Here is a 12,013-nt window from a genome sequence, read left to right as displayed (position 1 = left end):
TAAGGTCATGTTTTTTTTTTTGAAAAGCCAAGCACAAGAGGTACGGTGCTTTTAACCCTTTTACACCAGCTTAAGAGGAATAGTAAAACAATATAAAGGTTGATGGAGAGATGAGAGATAAATGATAAATGTGATATTTGATATGATATATATTGTATTAAGGGTACAATATATGTATGTGATTACTTATAGAAAAACTCACAAGCGACTTGATCTGTAGGATGTCATGTCAAACACTTAAGAAAACTGCATCTGCATGGAAGATGCATGGGGATATTTTTGGGAAGTAACTCAATAAAGCTAGCTACATGACATGCACATGAGCATCATCTTCCCTCACCTTACCTAAAGCACCTTAACTTGAGAAGTTTCAGAATAGTTACCACAAAGAGATTGAGACCCCGTAATGCGTATCAATGCCTTTGAAAGTTTGCTGAGCTTTGATGAATTTAGACAATATATATTGTTTCAAGCATGGGATTCCTTGTCTACTACTAAGACTTCCAGACTGAAAAGATCCTTTTTTAGTAGTGGGAGGTATGACACCCCATATTGCTGCATCTCTTTTTCCTAGTATCACCCATAAGTCACCTTGTGTGGAACAAAGAAACATGCGAAATTTGTCAATAAAGTTTGCTAAGGAGAAGCATAAAAAGAGAAACCGGATAAAAAGACCTTCTTTTTATCGTTATTCAATGTGAACACCCATTACATTACATATGGTTTTGGGAGTATACTCCCACCACATTAATATATCTCTTATTTTGTTGATAAAAAAAAACATATATAAAAGAGTAGAGAGATATATAAATAGGAAAAGACCCATCATGTTAAATGATTGCAATGATCTATGGGTGATGTGATTGGTGTAGTATTTAAAAAAAAAAAGATTGGTATATACCTAAATGGTATAAACACTTCTAAACACTTTTTTTTTTCTATTTGTTTCTTTCAGTTACATTACATCATATATCACATTTATCACTTATATCTTATATTTTCCTATCTTTTTCTAGTGGTCTACACCCTTTAAGTGTTTACCAATCTTTATTCATGATCTTTGAATAATCTATGATTGTATGAATATGTATAAGTGTGTTTTTTCGACAATATTTTAGACGCTAATAATTACAAGTTAGTGATAGTCATCGGCGTGTAGTAGGTTTAACCGACGCTAAAATATAGTGTGATGCGTGATAATTTTCTTTATTTCACTAATATTTTACATTAACTTATGCTATTTTTTATATAAAACACACGTGCTTTCAAATGTATTAGCATAATGTAGGACATTGTAGGTAAATAGAGCTAGCAAAAGATAGAAAATAATGGAAATTAAAAGAGATCAATAGGATTCAAACCCAAGTTTTTAAAAATGTCAACACTAGAGCTCGTTTGGTACGTCGTATTAGGCATGATAGTATAAGTTTATACAATACATTATGGACTTATCCAATGTTTGGTGGTCACATTCACTACTACAGATTTGACCTTTTGCCACGCCCCAATTGTCACGGTTATAGGCGGAACCGTGACAAAAGGTCAATTATCACGGTTTTAAAAGGAACCGTGACAAAAGGAAATAATATTTTATTATTATTGTTTTGGAACCGTGACAACAGAAGTTCAATATCTGGCTCTTATTTTTCCCTCCCCTCCAATTTTTCCTGAAAAACCCTACCACTGCACCCTAACCTCTTCTCGCGCGCTCTCAATCGGTCTCTCTCCAATATCTGCCTTCTCAATCGGTCTCTCTTTCCTGCTCCCTCTCAATCGCCGGTCGCCGTTCTCCGTCACGCCGTTCGCCGTTCGCGCCGTTCTCGGTTCACGCCGTTCTCTGTCACGCGCACTTCTCTCTCTCGAGCACCATTGCAAAGCCCAGGTACCTTTCTCTCTAATATTCATCTCTACTACTCCCTAATTAGTGCTTGCTGCTGTAATATTCATCTCTGCTTCCCCCGTAAACCAACTCAAATAGTTCATCTGTAGCTAAGTTTCACTTAGGGTTTTTCTTGGTCCTGCATTACCTCTAGTTATTTGGGGCTTCTTTTAAACTGTCCCTCATGTGGCCAAAAATCTGGGACTGTTTGAAATCTGTGTGATCTGTTGTTGTTGTTGTTCTCCTACTGCTAGTTGCAGACTATTGTGTGATTGAGAAAGTTTTTTGCTGCTGTGCCCTGCTCAAATTGGTACGGGTTTGGAAGTGATTTGGCCAGACAATGTGACCATATTGCTATGAGATTGTGCTTTTCATCAAACAGAATTTTTACCTAGTTTGTCTCCTTCTGTTTCTTTCTTTTATCTTTGTACAGATGTTGGTGTATTGGTCCTGGGAGTACACCTAGTACTCTCACATTAATATATATCTTATTTTGGTGAGAATCATTTGAATTGTGCCCTTTTAAGACAGAAAGATAAAATTGATTATTCCAACTGCAAAATCACAGAAAAGAAATTGGGTTAGAGATCAAGGGGGAAGAAATTGGGTTAGAGATCAATTGTAATATCTAAAATCATTCCAAGTTATTTCAAATCCTGGGCTTATTTAGTTAGTGTTTAAAATTTGGGAGTTGTATATCTAGGATCTTTATTTCAAGGTACGGGTTTCAATTCCAAGTCATTCTAAGTTATTCCAAGGTACGAGTTTCAATTCCAAGTCATTCCAAGTTATTTCAATTCCAAGTCATTCCAAGTTATTTCAATTCCAAGTCATTCCAAGTTATTTCAAATCTTTATTTCAATCAGGGAGTTGTATATCTAGGATCTATATAGTATTGAATTGGGAGGATTAAAAATAGTTGCTTGTAACTCCTAAGTCTCAACTCCTTTATTCCGAGATTGGAATTGCAACTAAGGTTGCTATTTGAAGCTTTATATTTGAGCACCTGAATGGACAAAAACTGTTCCAGTTTTCATCATATATTATATATCTCAGTTTTGTAGAAAGGGGCAGATTCACTGAGAAATCAATGATGCATGTGGTTCTAGTCTTTTGGTTTGTGGAGATGAACTTGAGAGAGAGTTAAAGAGTGAGAGAGGCAGAGAGTGAGTGAGAAGCATGCATCCCTTCTTTGATTTGTGTTTTTATTTAATTAGAATTTCCGCTAATATGAGTTTGTTAGTAATGAACAACCCATGTTCTTAGTTTCTTTCCCCAATTTAGTTTTTCTATTTAGGATCTCAGGAATCAGTTCAGTTCGCATGCTTTCTCTTTTGATTTTTGTTCTCTAGCATCTTATTGTGACCTAATTTGATTTCGTTCTTGATGCTTCCATTTAGCATGATAATTGATAAGTATTTAACTTGGTTTTTAGACATTTAGTTCACATGATTTAAAGGACTTAATGCAGAAAAGACTAATAAACATGGCTACATGATTTTAACTGCCCCTCATACTATCTCAGGAAAATTAAGTGCTGATGGTGTGGTTAAATTTAATTTGGAGGTTTTGGGTATTAGGTGGTGGGTTTAAATTGGCTTAGTTTTAGTCGTTTGTTTTCTCTGCAATTATATTTTGATCACCCTTTAGATTAAATTGGAGCTTATATTTTGATTACCCTTTTGATTAAGAAACATGGCTTATTTGAGTAAAAATTATCTACAATTACCTTTTTTATTCAGGATATAGAGGGAACGTTAACCTTGCCGTGAGAAGCCGTTACTCGCTACCGTGCGCATTTCTCTCTCTCTCGAGCACCGTGCAGAGCACATGTACCTTTCTCTCTCTATATACATGTATGTATCTATTATAGTGTGCTATCATCATTGTATCAGTTATATGAAAAGCTACTTGTAGTTATAATTTATTGCACAGCTAGTGTCCATCGATGATCATGAAAATGTAAAGATTAAGTTGTGGGATTATGTCATTTCTGACAAGGAAATTGTAGAAACTAAATACAGCTGTGGAATTTAGAGATTGTTATTTCTTTCAAATTATGAAAAATATTTATCTGCTCTAACTTGTAATTTTCCCTTATCGTTTGAAGACTTTTCAGTGCCTGTCAACTCTAATTTAAGCTGATGACAATACTCTAGTTAAAGAGTGGGATTTGTATCAGTTTCCATGTTCGCGAATCCAGTATACCTGAACACAGCTAGGTGTTAAACTAACAGAAAGGATTAATTCACAGAGACCGATTTTCCATAGATAACCATAATGGGCTGCTGTTTCTGTTGAGATATCTTTGCTATTGCAGTTTGGGCTGCTGTAGGAAGTGATTTAAGCCTTTTTTGCTGGGGAAATTGGCTGTTGTTTTGTGTTTTGCTGAGGTCTTGTGGGCTGGTTTTGGTGCTGAGAATTTAGTTATGTTGTTACTGTTATCATGAGAAATTAATTTCCTGGCGCTGTGCTGTTTTGGCTGCTGTTTCATGATATTTTATTCATGTATTTGGGGTTATATTGGCCTGCTGGATTAGGCAATCTGGTTGGTTTTTTCTGTACATTTTTCCAGCACAATCTGGTTGGTTTTTTCTGTACATTTTGCTAGTACAATCTGGTTGGGTTCTCTTTAATTATTGCTTTTGGCTCTGTTTGAATAGATTTATTCGAAGTTGAAGATCGAAGAGCCAAGCTGATTGCCACTGACTTAGAGGACCAGTCTGATTCTAAATATCCAGGTTTCACTCTTTCCTCTACACCCTACTTTTTTCAGCAGTTAACTCATAGTGAATACTTTATCTGTAAGCACTGCAAGTTGAAGTATGTGATACAAGTTAGATGTCCATAAGCATTAGAAATAACATTTGGAGCCATGGTTCATTATGTGTGTTTTCATTTATTTGTAACTTCTATTTGCTATTGATTGTTAAATATTCACCCAAACTAAATAGTTTTTTGAGAATGAAGACATTAACCTTTGTCCACCACGTAGGTATGGACCGTAAATGGATGTTTGCTAATCGCTTATCCGATGAATATGCTGCTGGGGTGAAAGAGTTTGTTAAATTTGCGGTTCAAAATGCAAAGAACCCAAATAGTTTGCTATGCCCTTGTTTAGTTTGTTGGCATGGTATTCGAGTTAATCCATCTGAATTAGAAGATCATCTAATTTGCAAGGGAATTGATAAAAACTATATATGTTGGTCAAATCATGGCGAGTCCAGATTTGATTCTGGTGATGCAGCAGATAGTGTGAGATCTGCCTCATTTGGAGCAGAGGAAGATGCATGTGATGGTGACTGTGTTGAGGAAATGGCGAAGGCGGTTGAAGATGATCTTCGTGATTGTCCTCAAATGTTTGAGAGGCTGAAAAATGATGCGGGGACACCTCTTTATAATGGATGCTCTAAATTCACAAGACTATCTGCGGTCTTAAAGCTGTACAACTTGAAAGCTGCCAATGGATGGACTGATACGAGCTTCACCAACCTACTAACACTCTTAAAAGATATGCTTCCAGAGGGAAACGTTCTTCCCGGTCGACTATATGGGAAACTTGACTGAAAACAAAGTTTTTAGTTTTCTTATCTAAGCAATTTTTTAACATTGTATTTTATTTGTATATTCTTATTTAAGGTTCTTATTTGATCACTGTGTGGCTGAAAACTTGACTGAGAAATTTGCCTTTTTGAGTCCTCATCGAACGGCACATGGGCTGACCAATCAAAGCCAATATATTTCGGATGCAATTATGGCAAATGGACACCCAAACCAATTATATCTTGCACCGGTCAATATAGGGTGAGAAATATTGGATGAAATTTGTAAATATTAATTCATAGTTACTTGATTAATTTATATGATTAGCTACTTGATTTATTAATATTATAATTTAACATGTCTTGCTTGTAGGGCACATTGGGTGTTGGTTGTGATCAATGCCACTACAGGGACCTTATTTTACTTGGATCCTATACATGGTAGTTTGAATCAACGCAAAGTCATGAAAGAGATGTTTGATAAGTAAGCTTATATAGATCTACTTGCTATGTTAGTCATGCTATTCAACATATTTAATCATGAGTTTTTCATTCAATTTGTTAGTGCAATGATGATCTACCGTGCTAATTGCAATGACAAGAGGATTACATGGTCCAAAGCCAAATGGAATACTATAAAGGTATACAAATTTACATAGCTGAAAACAATTAGATCTAGCTACCAAATCACTGATATATATTATATTTGTTTTTTATAGTGCCCTGCCCAAACAAATTATATAGATTGCGGGTACTATGTACTAAGCTTTCTAAAGGAGATAATTGCGCACAAAAAATCTACAATTCCACAAGCGGTATGGAACTTTGACTAAATTCTTAATTTTTCCTATTTTTAAGTGTGACTCTAAATTTTGTAACTTTTACCATCATTTTGCAGTACTTCTCTGATTGTCAATTTGGCTTCTACGATGAGGATCAACTAAATGAAATTAAAGAAGAGTGGGCTACTTATGTGTTAAAGAATTTTGCCTAGTGTGGGCTATTTGCTTTAATTCCTTGTGAGAGTATGGGCTACTTATGGTATGGAACTGCACTGCATGTTATTTTAGAGTATTTGGTTCAAGCAGTGTACTGTACTGGCTAGTGTTGGCTATTTGGTTTAATTTCTTGTGAGAGTATGTTCTCAACAACAATTAGTATTGTTTTGGACAAATTAGTGTAAATGTATTGTTTTCTTATTCAAGGTTGGAATATTTGAGTAATTTGGCTAGAATATGTGAATGTTGGTGATTTTATGCAATTTATTTTTCAATATAAACGTACTAAAATTTATGCACACACCAGGTAAAAAGAAAAAAATCAAAAATTCTGTAGCAATTTCACAGACCAGGTGTATGACCTATTGTCACGGTTACAACCGTGGCAATAGAGGCCACCTATTGCCACGGTTACTTACTCAACCGTGGCAATAGAGGGAACCTATTGTCACGGTTACTCTTTACAAACCGTGATAACAGGCTAATCAATTGTCACGGTTAAATAGGTAACCGTGACAATATATGGCCTCTATTGTCACGGTTAAATAGGTAACCGTGACAATATGTGGCCTCTATTGCCATGGTTACGTTTTGCAAACCGTGATAACAGCCATATCAATTGTCACGGTTCCACCTTTAACCGTGACAATTGAGCAATTGTCACGCCTTCTATTGTCACGGTTAAACCGTGACGAATGGGCGGTTTTAACCGTGACGAAAAGCCTTTTCTGTAGTAGTGATTGCATTGTATAAACTTATACATCAATCTCCTCTTATACATCAAAATAATAGATTATTTAATTCACCCTATAGATGATAGATAAGACATGATAAGAGTCTAATGTATAAGCTACTTGAATATATTTAATCAACCGCCACCATAATCACTCTCCACCACCACCGCCTCCACCACTACCACCACCACCGCCTCCACCATCACTACCGCCACAACCACCCTCCACCACCACCGCCTCCACCACTACCGCCACCATCGTCGATGCCGTCACAACTACCTTCCACCAACACCGCCTCCATCACTATCGCCACCACCCTCACCACCACCACCACCACCACCACTGTCGCTGCCACCACAACTACCCTCCACCACCACCACCACCACTGTCGCTGCCACCACAACTACCCTCCACCACCACCGCCTCCACGACTACCACCACCACCACCACCGTTGCCGCCACCACAACCACCTACACCATTGCCGCCACCACCACCACCGTCGCCGCCGCCACCACCACGCTCTACCTCCACCACCACCACTATCGCCGCCGCCACTACCACCACTACTCCCGCCACTCCACCACCACCACCACGCTTTAATCATCGTTATCGCTACTACCACCACCACCGGCGCCACCACTACCGCCACCGCTGCCGCCACGATCACCACCATTTTCGTCACTGCCACCACCCTCTGTCACCGCCGCCACCAACACCACCCTCCACCGCCACTGTTACCACCACCCCTCCCCACTGCCGCCATCGCCACTACGACCACTCCTACCACCATCGCCACCGCCACCACCATCCATCTCCACTGCCACCATCATCACCTTCCAATATCCACTACCACACCATCAATGTCGCCATCAAATTAGACAGTGTATGACCAAACGATGTATAGTATTAAAATTTTATTAGATCTTATCCTATCAGCCTAATACAATCAGGTCTTATACTATCAGATCTTATACTATACACCGTACTAAACAAGCTCAAAATTAAGTCAACCGAGCATGGGAAAGAGGGGTGGAGTGGTCCACATTTCAAACCGCAAATCAAATGTTGATGTGGCTAAGGAGCTAGTAAGTTTTTTTCCAATCTTTTTATATTCTACTCTGCAACAAATATATGTTTTTGAGTAAACATTTCCAAATATTGATGGACAAAGTAGATGGAAAAAAAAAATCAATATAGTTAATCGCTACGCGGTTATGCAAATCAAGCACTAATTGTGGTTGATAATAATGTTGCCTCAAATTTCAGATTTATAGAGAGAAAAGGAACGTTTTTACTACACCTAACTTTGATTCGAACTTTAGATTATAAACATTTCTAAGTTTATCAATAATCCAATTGGGCTTCCAATTTTGTAACTTAACCAAACACGGAGAGAGATATCCAGAAACTGCGATACCCTCTCATCTTTAGCTTTCAAGAAATAAAATGGTAGCAAATCTATTCCTTCTTAAGAGATTCCATTACGTCACGATCACGATGGTAAACCTAAGAGGAAAGTGAGAAATAGATACGCTGTTGTTCAGGTAAGACAAAGAGTTAAGCCAATTTTTTATTGTGTGAATAGAATTCAGCAAATTTACATTTTAAAGAGAGTATATTTAGGATTTCCTTTTTTTTATTATCAATTATTTCATAATTGCTGGCCATCAATATCAATATCAATCAATATCAATCAATATCTATCTATATATATTAGAAAAGAACAACTTCTAGCATGACGTGTCGCTCTCACAGGCCAAGTTAGTGACGTGTTGCTCCGAGATTAATTCTCACTTAATTATTTACACGTCAGCTTTTCCACCTATTAATTCTCATTTAATAATTTACACATCAGCTTTTCCACCCGGCCCTATTTGCCACATGTGCCATGATTTGGTTAGGGTTTCCATGGAGTGAGAGCGTGCGGCAAGATCTACAACCAAGAGCCACTCCAAATTCCTCATCAATGGCCTCCACCGATAAGGAGCTGGAAATAGGGACGGAAAACGGAACAAATTGAAGATTCAAGAGAGGGGGAGAACTTACCGTACCGCCGCGGCCGCCGAGGGTGATGTTGTTGAAGAGATGACCACCGTCTGTCATGGTTGCGAGTGAGAGGAAGCAGATTGAGGTGTGTGAAGGTACACAGAGAAAAGCGAAGTTACCGCCAGAGACCACAGTCTCTGTATATCATCAATATCGATGTAAGCACTCTCCTCCCTCAATTTCGCGTTTTCTCTGCGTTTTTTTTGTGGGCCTCATCGACTCAGACTCTTTCTCTATCAAGTAGAGTGAGGAGTGATGGGAAATCAGAAACAGAAGTGGACGGCTGAGGAAGAAGACGTCCTCCACCGCGGCGTCCAGAAGTACGGCGCCGGCAAGTGGAAGAACATCCTCAGAGATCCCGAATTCGCTCCTTCCCTCATGAGCCGTTCCAACATCGATCTCAAGGTCAGAACTTGCCATTTATTTTCCTTTTGATTTTTTCCAATTTCTCATAATCTTCTTCTAGGGTTCGGGTTTGGATTATGGTTCCTTCAATCAATTTTTGATTTTTCAGGATAAATGGAGGAATTTAAATGTTGTCACTGGACAGGGCTCCAATATAAAGTCTAGAACTCTCAAGCACAAACTACCAGCACCTACTGCAGTTACAACTCCCGATCCTACTCTGCAATTCCTCCTCAGTATGTAGCCTTTTAACATGAATACATGTTATACCTTACTCTATCCTAACCTGTGTTCGCAAATTACCAAGACAGGTGATGTTAGTTCATGTCCATTCAAAGACAAGTGTCGCTTCAGCCATGATTTGTTTGGAAATTATTGTAGAATTGATTTTTAAGTGAAAACGGGAGAAGCTTATGTTACTGTGATTGTTGATTGTGAAAAAAATAAGTCCATACAATCATGTAATTGGAATGTTGGTTATTAGACATCTGCTCTTAATTGATGGCTTTGAACATTTGCATGATTTTTTTCCATGTTCTTGGGATTTTTCCTGTGCAGTGAGTAGAAAGGTGTTGACTTCAAAAAAGTTGATGCTCACGTTCACCAGTTAAAGGGTAGCAGCTCAAGGTATACAATTTTATTAAAGGAAGCAAAGAATGTAAACACCTACAGAATCTGAATGAATAGGACTTTTTGTGCCATACCAGCTATGCATGTGTAGCTGTAGATTCTTAAACGAGTAGAGTTTTATTCTCTGAAAATCACAGTAGACTAATCAAGCTTTACAGCTGAACCTTAATTAAGAAAAATTAAAAAGGTAATCCTCCTAGAACATGATGCTACTTACATCATGATGAACAAATATTTGGTTGGGAAACATGGTAGATGTACAAATTGTAATAGCATAGCTATTTTATTTATGCAGATGAAAGCCATCATCTTTTAGTTGGAGCTAATATGTAGCTGCTTCTAATGCTGGAGCTGCAACTAGCATGTTTACAAATCCACTTTGGGTTGTCACTACCAGGCCTCAGGTTTTATTCTCAATTTTACATTTACCTATTTGGTTGTCTTTGCACCTTATCTCATTGATTGGCATGAATGCATGATGCAAGATTGCTTGATTTCTCGGTGATTTTCTACTTTAATGCCCTTTGGTTTGTCTAATTTAACATTCGTGTCTTGAATTCAATACTTCAAATTTTTCTTTTCTTTCTGGCATACAATTTTACCAACTGTGTGGAATATTCATGTCAGCACCTGTCTTCGCCATTGTGAGTTTCTTGCTATTGAGTTTGGATGCTTTTCTTGCACGCACTAGCTTAGCTAACTCAGTAAAACATATACATCTTATTTTAGGCATGAATCTTAATATAGGGTCTGTGCTGCATGATTTTCAAGTTCAGGACACAATTTGGCTATAATATTTTTCAGGTAATTACCAGTATGTAGTTTGTATCATAGTATTTGTCAAATCATACTAAAACGGCCTCTCTTCTTTAGTTATAACTTATAATGTATGTTTTGTTTACAGTAAATTATAGAGATCAAGCCATCAAATTCCTTTTGTTCTTACCCGGGAAAACTAGGCAACTTACTGAATTAAAAATTGATGTAGATTACCTTTTCACCTTTCATTCATAAGAGTTTACGATGAACTATGAAGTAATAAACCAATAATGATGCTACTTTTTTTTGTTTTGGCAGATGTATGTATACAAGAGGATTATGAATAAACCAATAATGATGCTACTTTTTTTTTTTTTGGATGTTTGTTTCCAAACATGCTTAGATTGACTCAGTTTACAGATTCTATTTAATTATGCACATTCTTCCTAGAACATGAAGAAGCAAATGTTCTTCACTGCCTTTTTTTTTCTTCTTTTTCTCTTTTGTTCCTCCGCCTCCTCCCGGAAACTTCATCACGCTCACGGTGGTTTCCACCGGTGACAGTTACTGAATGCTCTATGCATCTCAATTAATTTTCATGTTCTTGATGCTAATGTCAATGACCATATGTAGTCTTATTCATTTTATTCCTGCACACTTGAATTAGGTGTTCCACATGGATCGAAATGACTACTATATAGCTATGGAAGCGATTCAGGGGAGACGACAAGTAACCAGATTTGAAAAGTTTAGAAAACGATTATAATTTCAATAATCTAGGTAAATTTTCCTTCTTTTTAAGTTACCTTTGTAAGATCAAGATTTGGTCATGTGGTACAACTCTATGTTTTGATGATAACAAGTATTTATTTGTGGATGAACAACTATGATACTCTAATGTTTGTCTTGAGTGTTTTGACAAACAGGTTCTGATTCTGACACCAGAAGATATATTCGTCAGAAGTTCAGAAGATCAGAGGATCTGAAGATCAGAGGATCTGAGGATCAGAGGATCTGAA

The 12,013-nt window shown here is 37.4% G+C and overlaps 3 protein-coding genes across 3 annotated transcripts; all 3 read left to right on the top strand.

Annotated features, from left to right (window-relative positions):
• Nucleotides 1–1,487: 1,487 nt before the first annotated feature.
• On the top strand, nt 1,488–5,446 carry LOC130719270 (uncharacterized). The gene is made up of 3 exons (XM_057569902.1): nt 1,488–1,882; nt 4,543–4,620; nt 4,875–5,446. Exon 3 carries the CDS (start codon nt 4,877–4,879, stop codon nt 5,444–5,446), a length of 570 nt encoding a protein of 189 aa, XP_057425885.1. The 5' UTR covers nt 1,488–1,882; nt 4,543–4,620; nt 4,875–4,876.
• Nucleotides 5,447–5,513: 67 nt separating this feature from the next.
• On the top strand, nt 5,514–6,727 carry LOC130732435 (uncharacterized). Its single transcript, XM_057584483.1, has 5 exons — nt 5,514–5,683; nt 5,795–5,905; nt 5,987–6,062; nt 6,141–6,236; nt 6,320–6,727. The coding sequence occupies exons 1-5, from the start codon at nt 5,634–5,636 to the stop codon at nt 6,413–6,415; spliced, it is 429 nt and encodes a 142-aa protein (XP_057440466.1). The 5' UTR covers nt 5,514–5,633; the 3' UTR covers nt 6,416–6,727.
• Nucleotides 6,728–9,455: 2,728 nt separating this feature from the next.
• LOC130719265 (telomere repeat-binding factor 4-like) lies at nt 9,456–9,849 on the top strand. Its single transcript, XM_057569897.1, has 2 exons — nt 9,456–9,605; nt 9,715–9,849. Exons 1-2 carry the CDS (start codon nt 9,456–9,458, stop codon nt 9,847–9,849), a joined length of 285 nt encoding a protein of 94 aa, XP_057425880.1.
• Nucleotides 9,850–12,013: the final 2,164 nt, after the last annotated feature.

This window comes from Lotus japonicus, chromosome 1 (genome assembly GCF_012489685.1).
Source record: "Lotus japonicus ecotype B-129 chromosome 1, LjGifu_v1.2".
In the NCBI taxonomy this organism is placed as follows: domain Eukaryota; kingdom Viridiplantae; phylum Streptophyta; class Magnoliopsida; order Fabales; family Fabaceae; genus Lotus; species Lotus japonicus.
Note: the sequence above shows the minus strand (reverse complement) of the source record. Positions and strands in the feature narration are given on the sequence as shown.

Bases quoted from the DNA above. Each gene is read 5' to 3' on its own strand.
- LOC130719270 (XM_057569902.1), top strand. From the start codon at position 4,877: ATGGACCGTAAATGGATGTTTGCTAATCGCTTATCCGATGAATATGCT.
- LOC130732435 (XM_057584483.1), top strand. From the start codon at position 5,634: ATGGCAAATGGACACCCAAACCAATTATATCTTGCACCGGTCAATATA. The intron at 5,684-5,794 runs GTGAGAAATATT...TCTTGCTTGTAG, and splicing joins CTTGCACCGGTCAATATAGG to GGCACATTGGGTGTTGGTTG. The intron at 6,237-6,319 runs GTATGGAACTTT...ATCATTTTGCAG, and splicing joins AATCTACAATTCCACAAGCG to TACTTCTCTGATTGTCAATT.
- LOC130719265 (XM_057569897.1), top strand. From the start codon at position 9,456: ATGGGAAATCAGAAACAGAAGTGGACGGCTGAGGAAGAAGACGTCCTC. The intron at 9,606-9,714 runs GTCAGAACTTGC...TTGATTTTTCAG, and splicing joins GTTCCAACATCGATCTCAAG to GATAAATGGAGGAATTTAAA.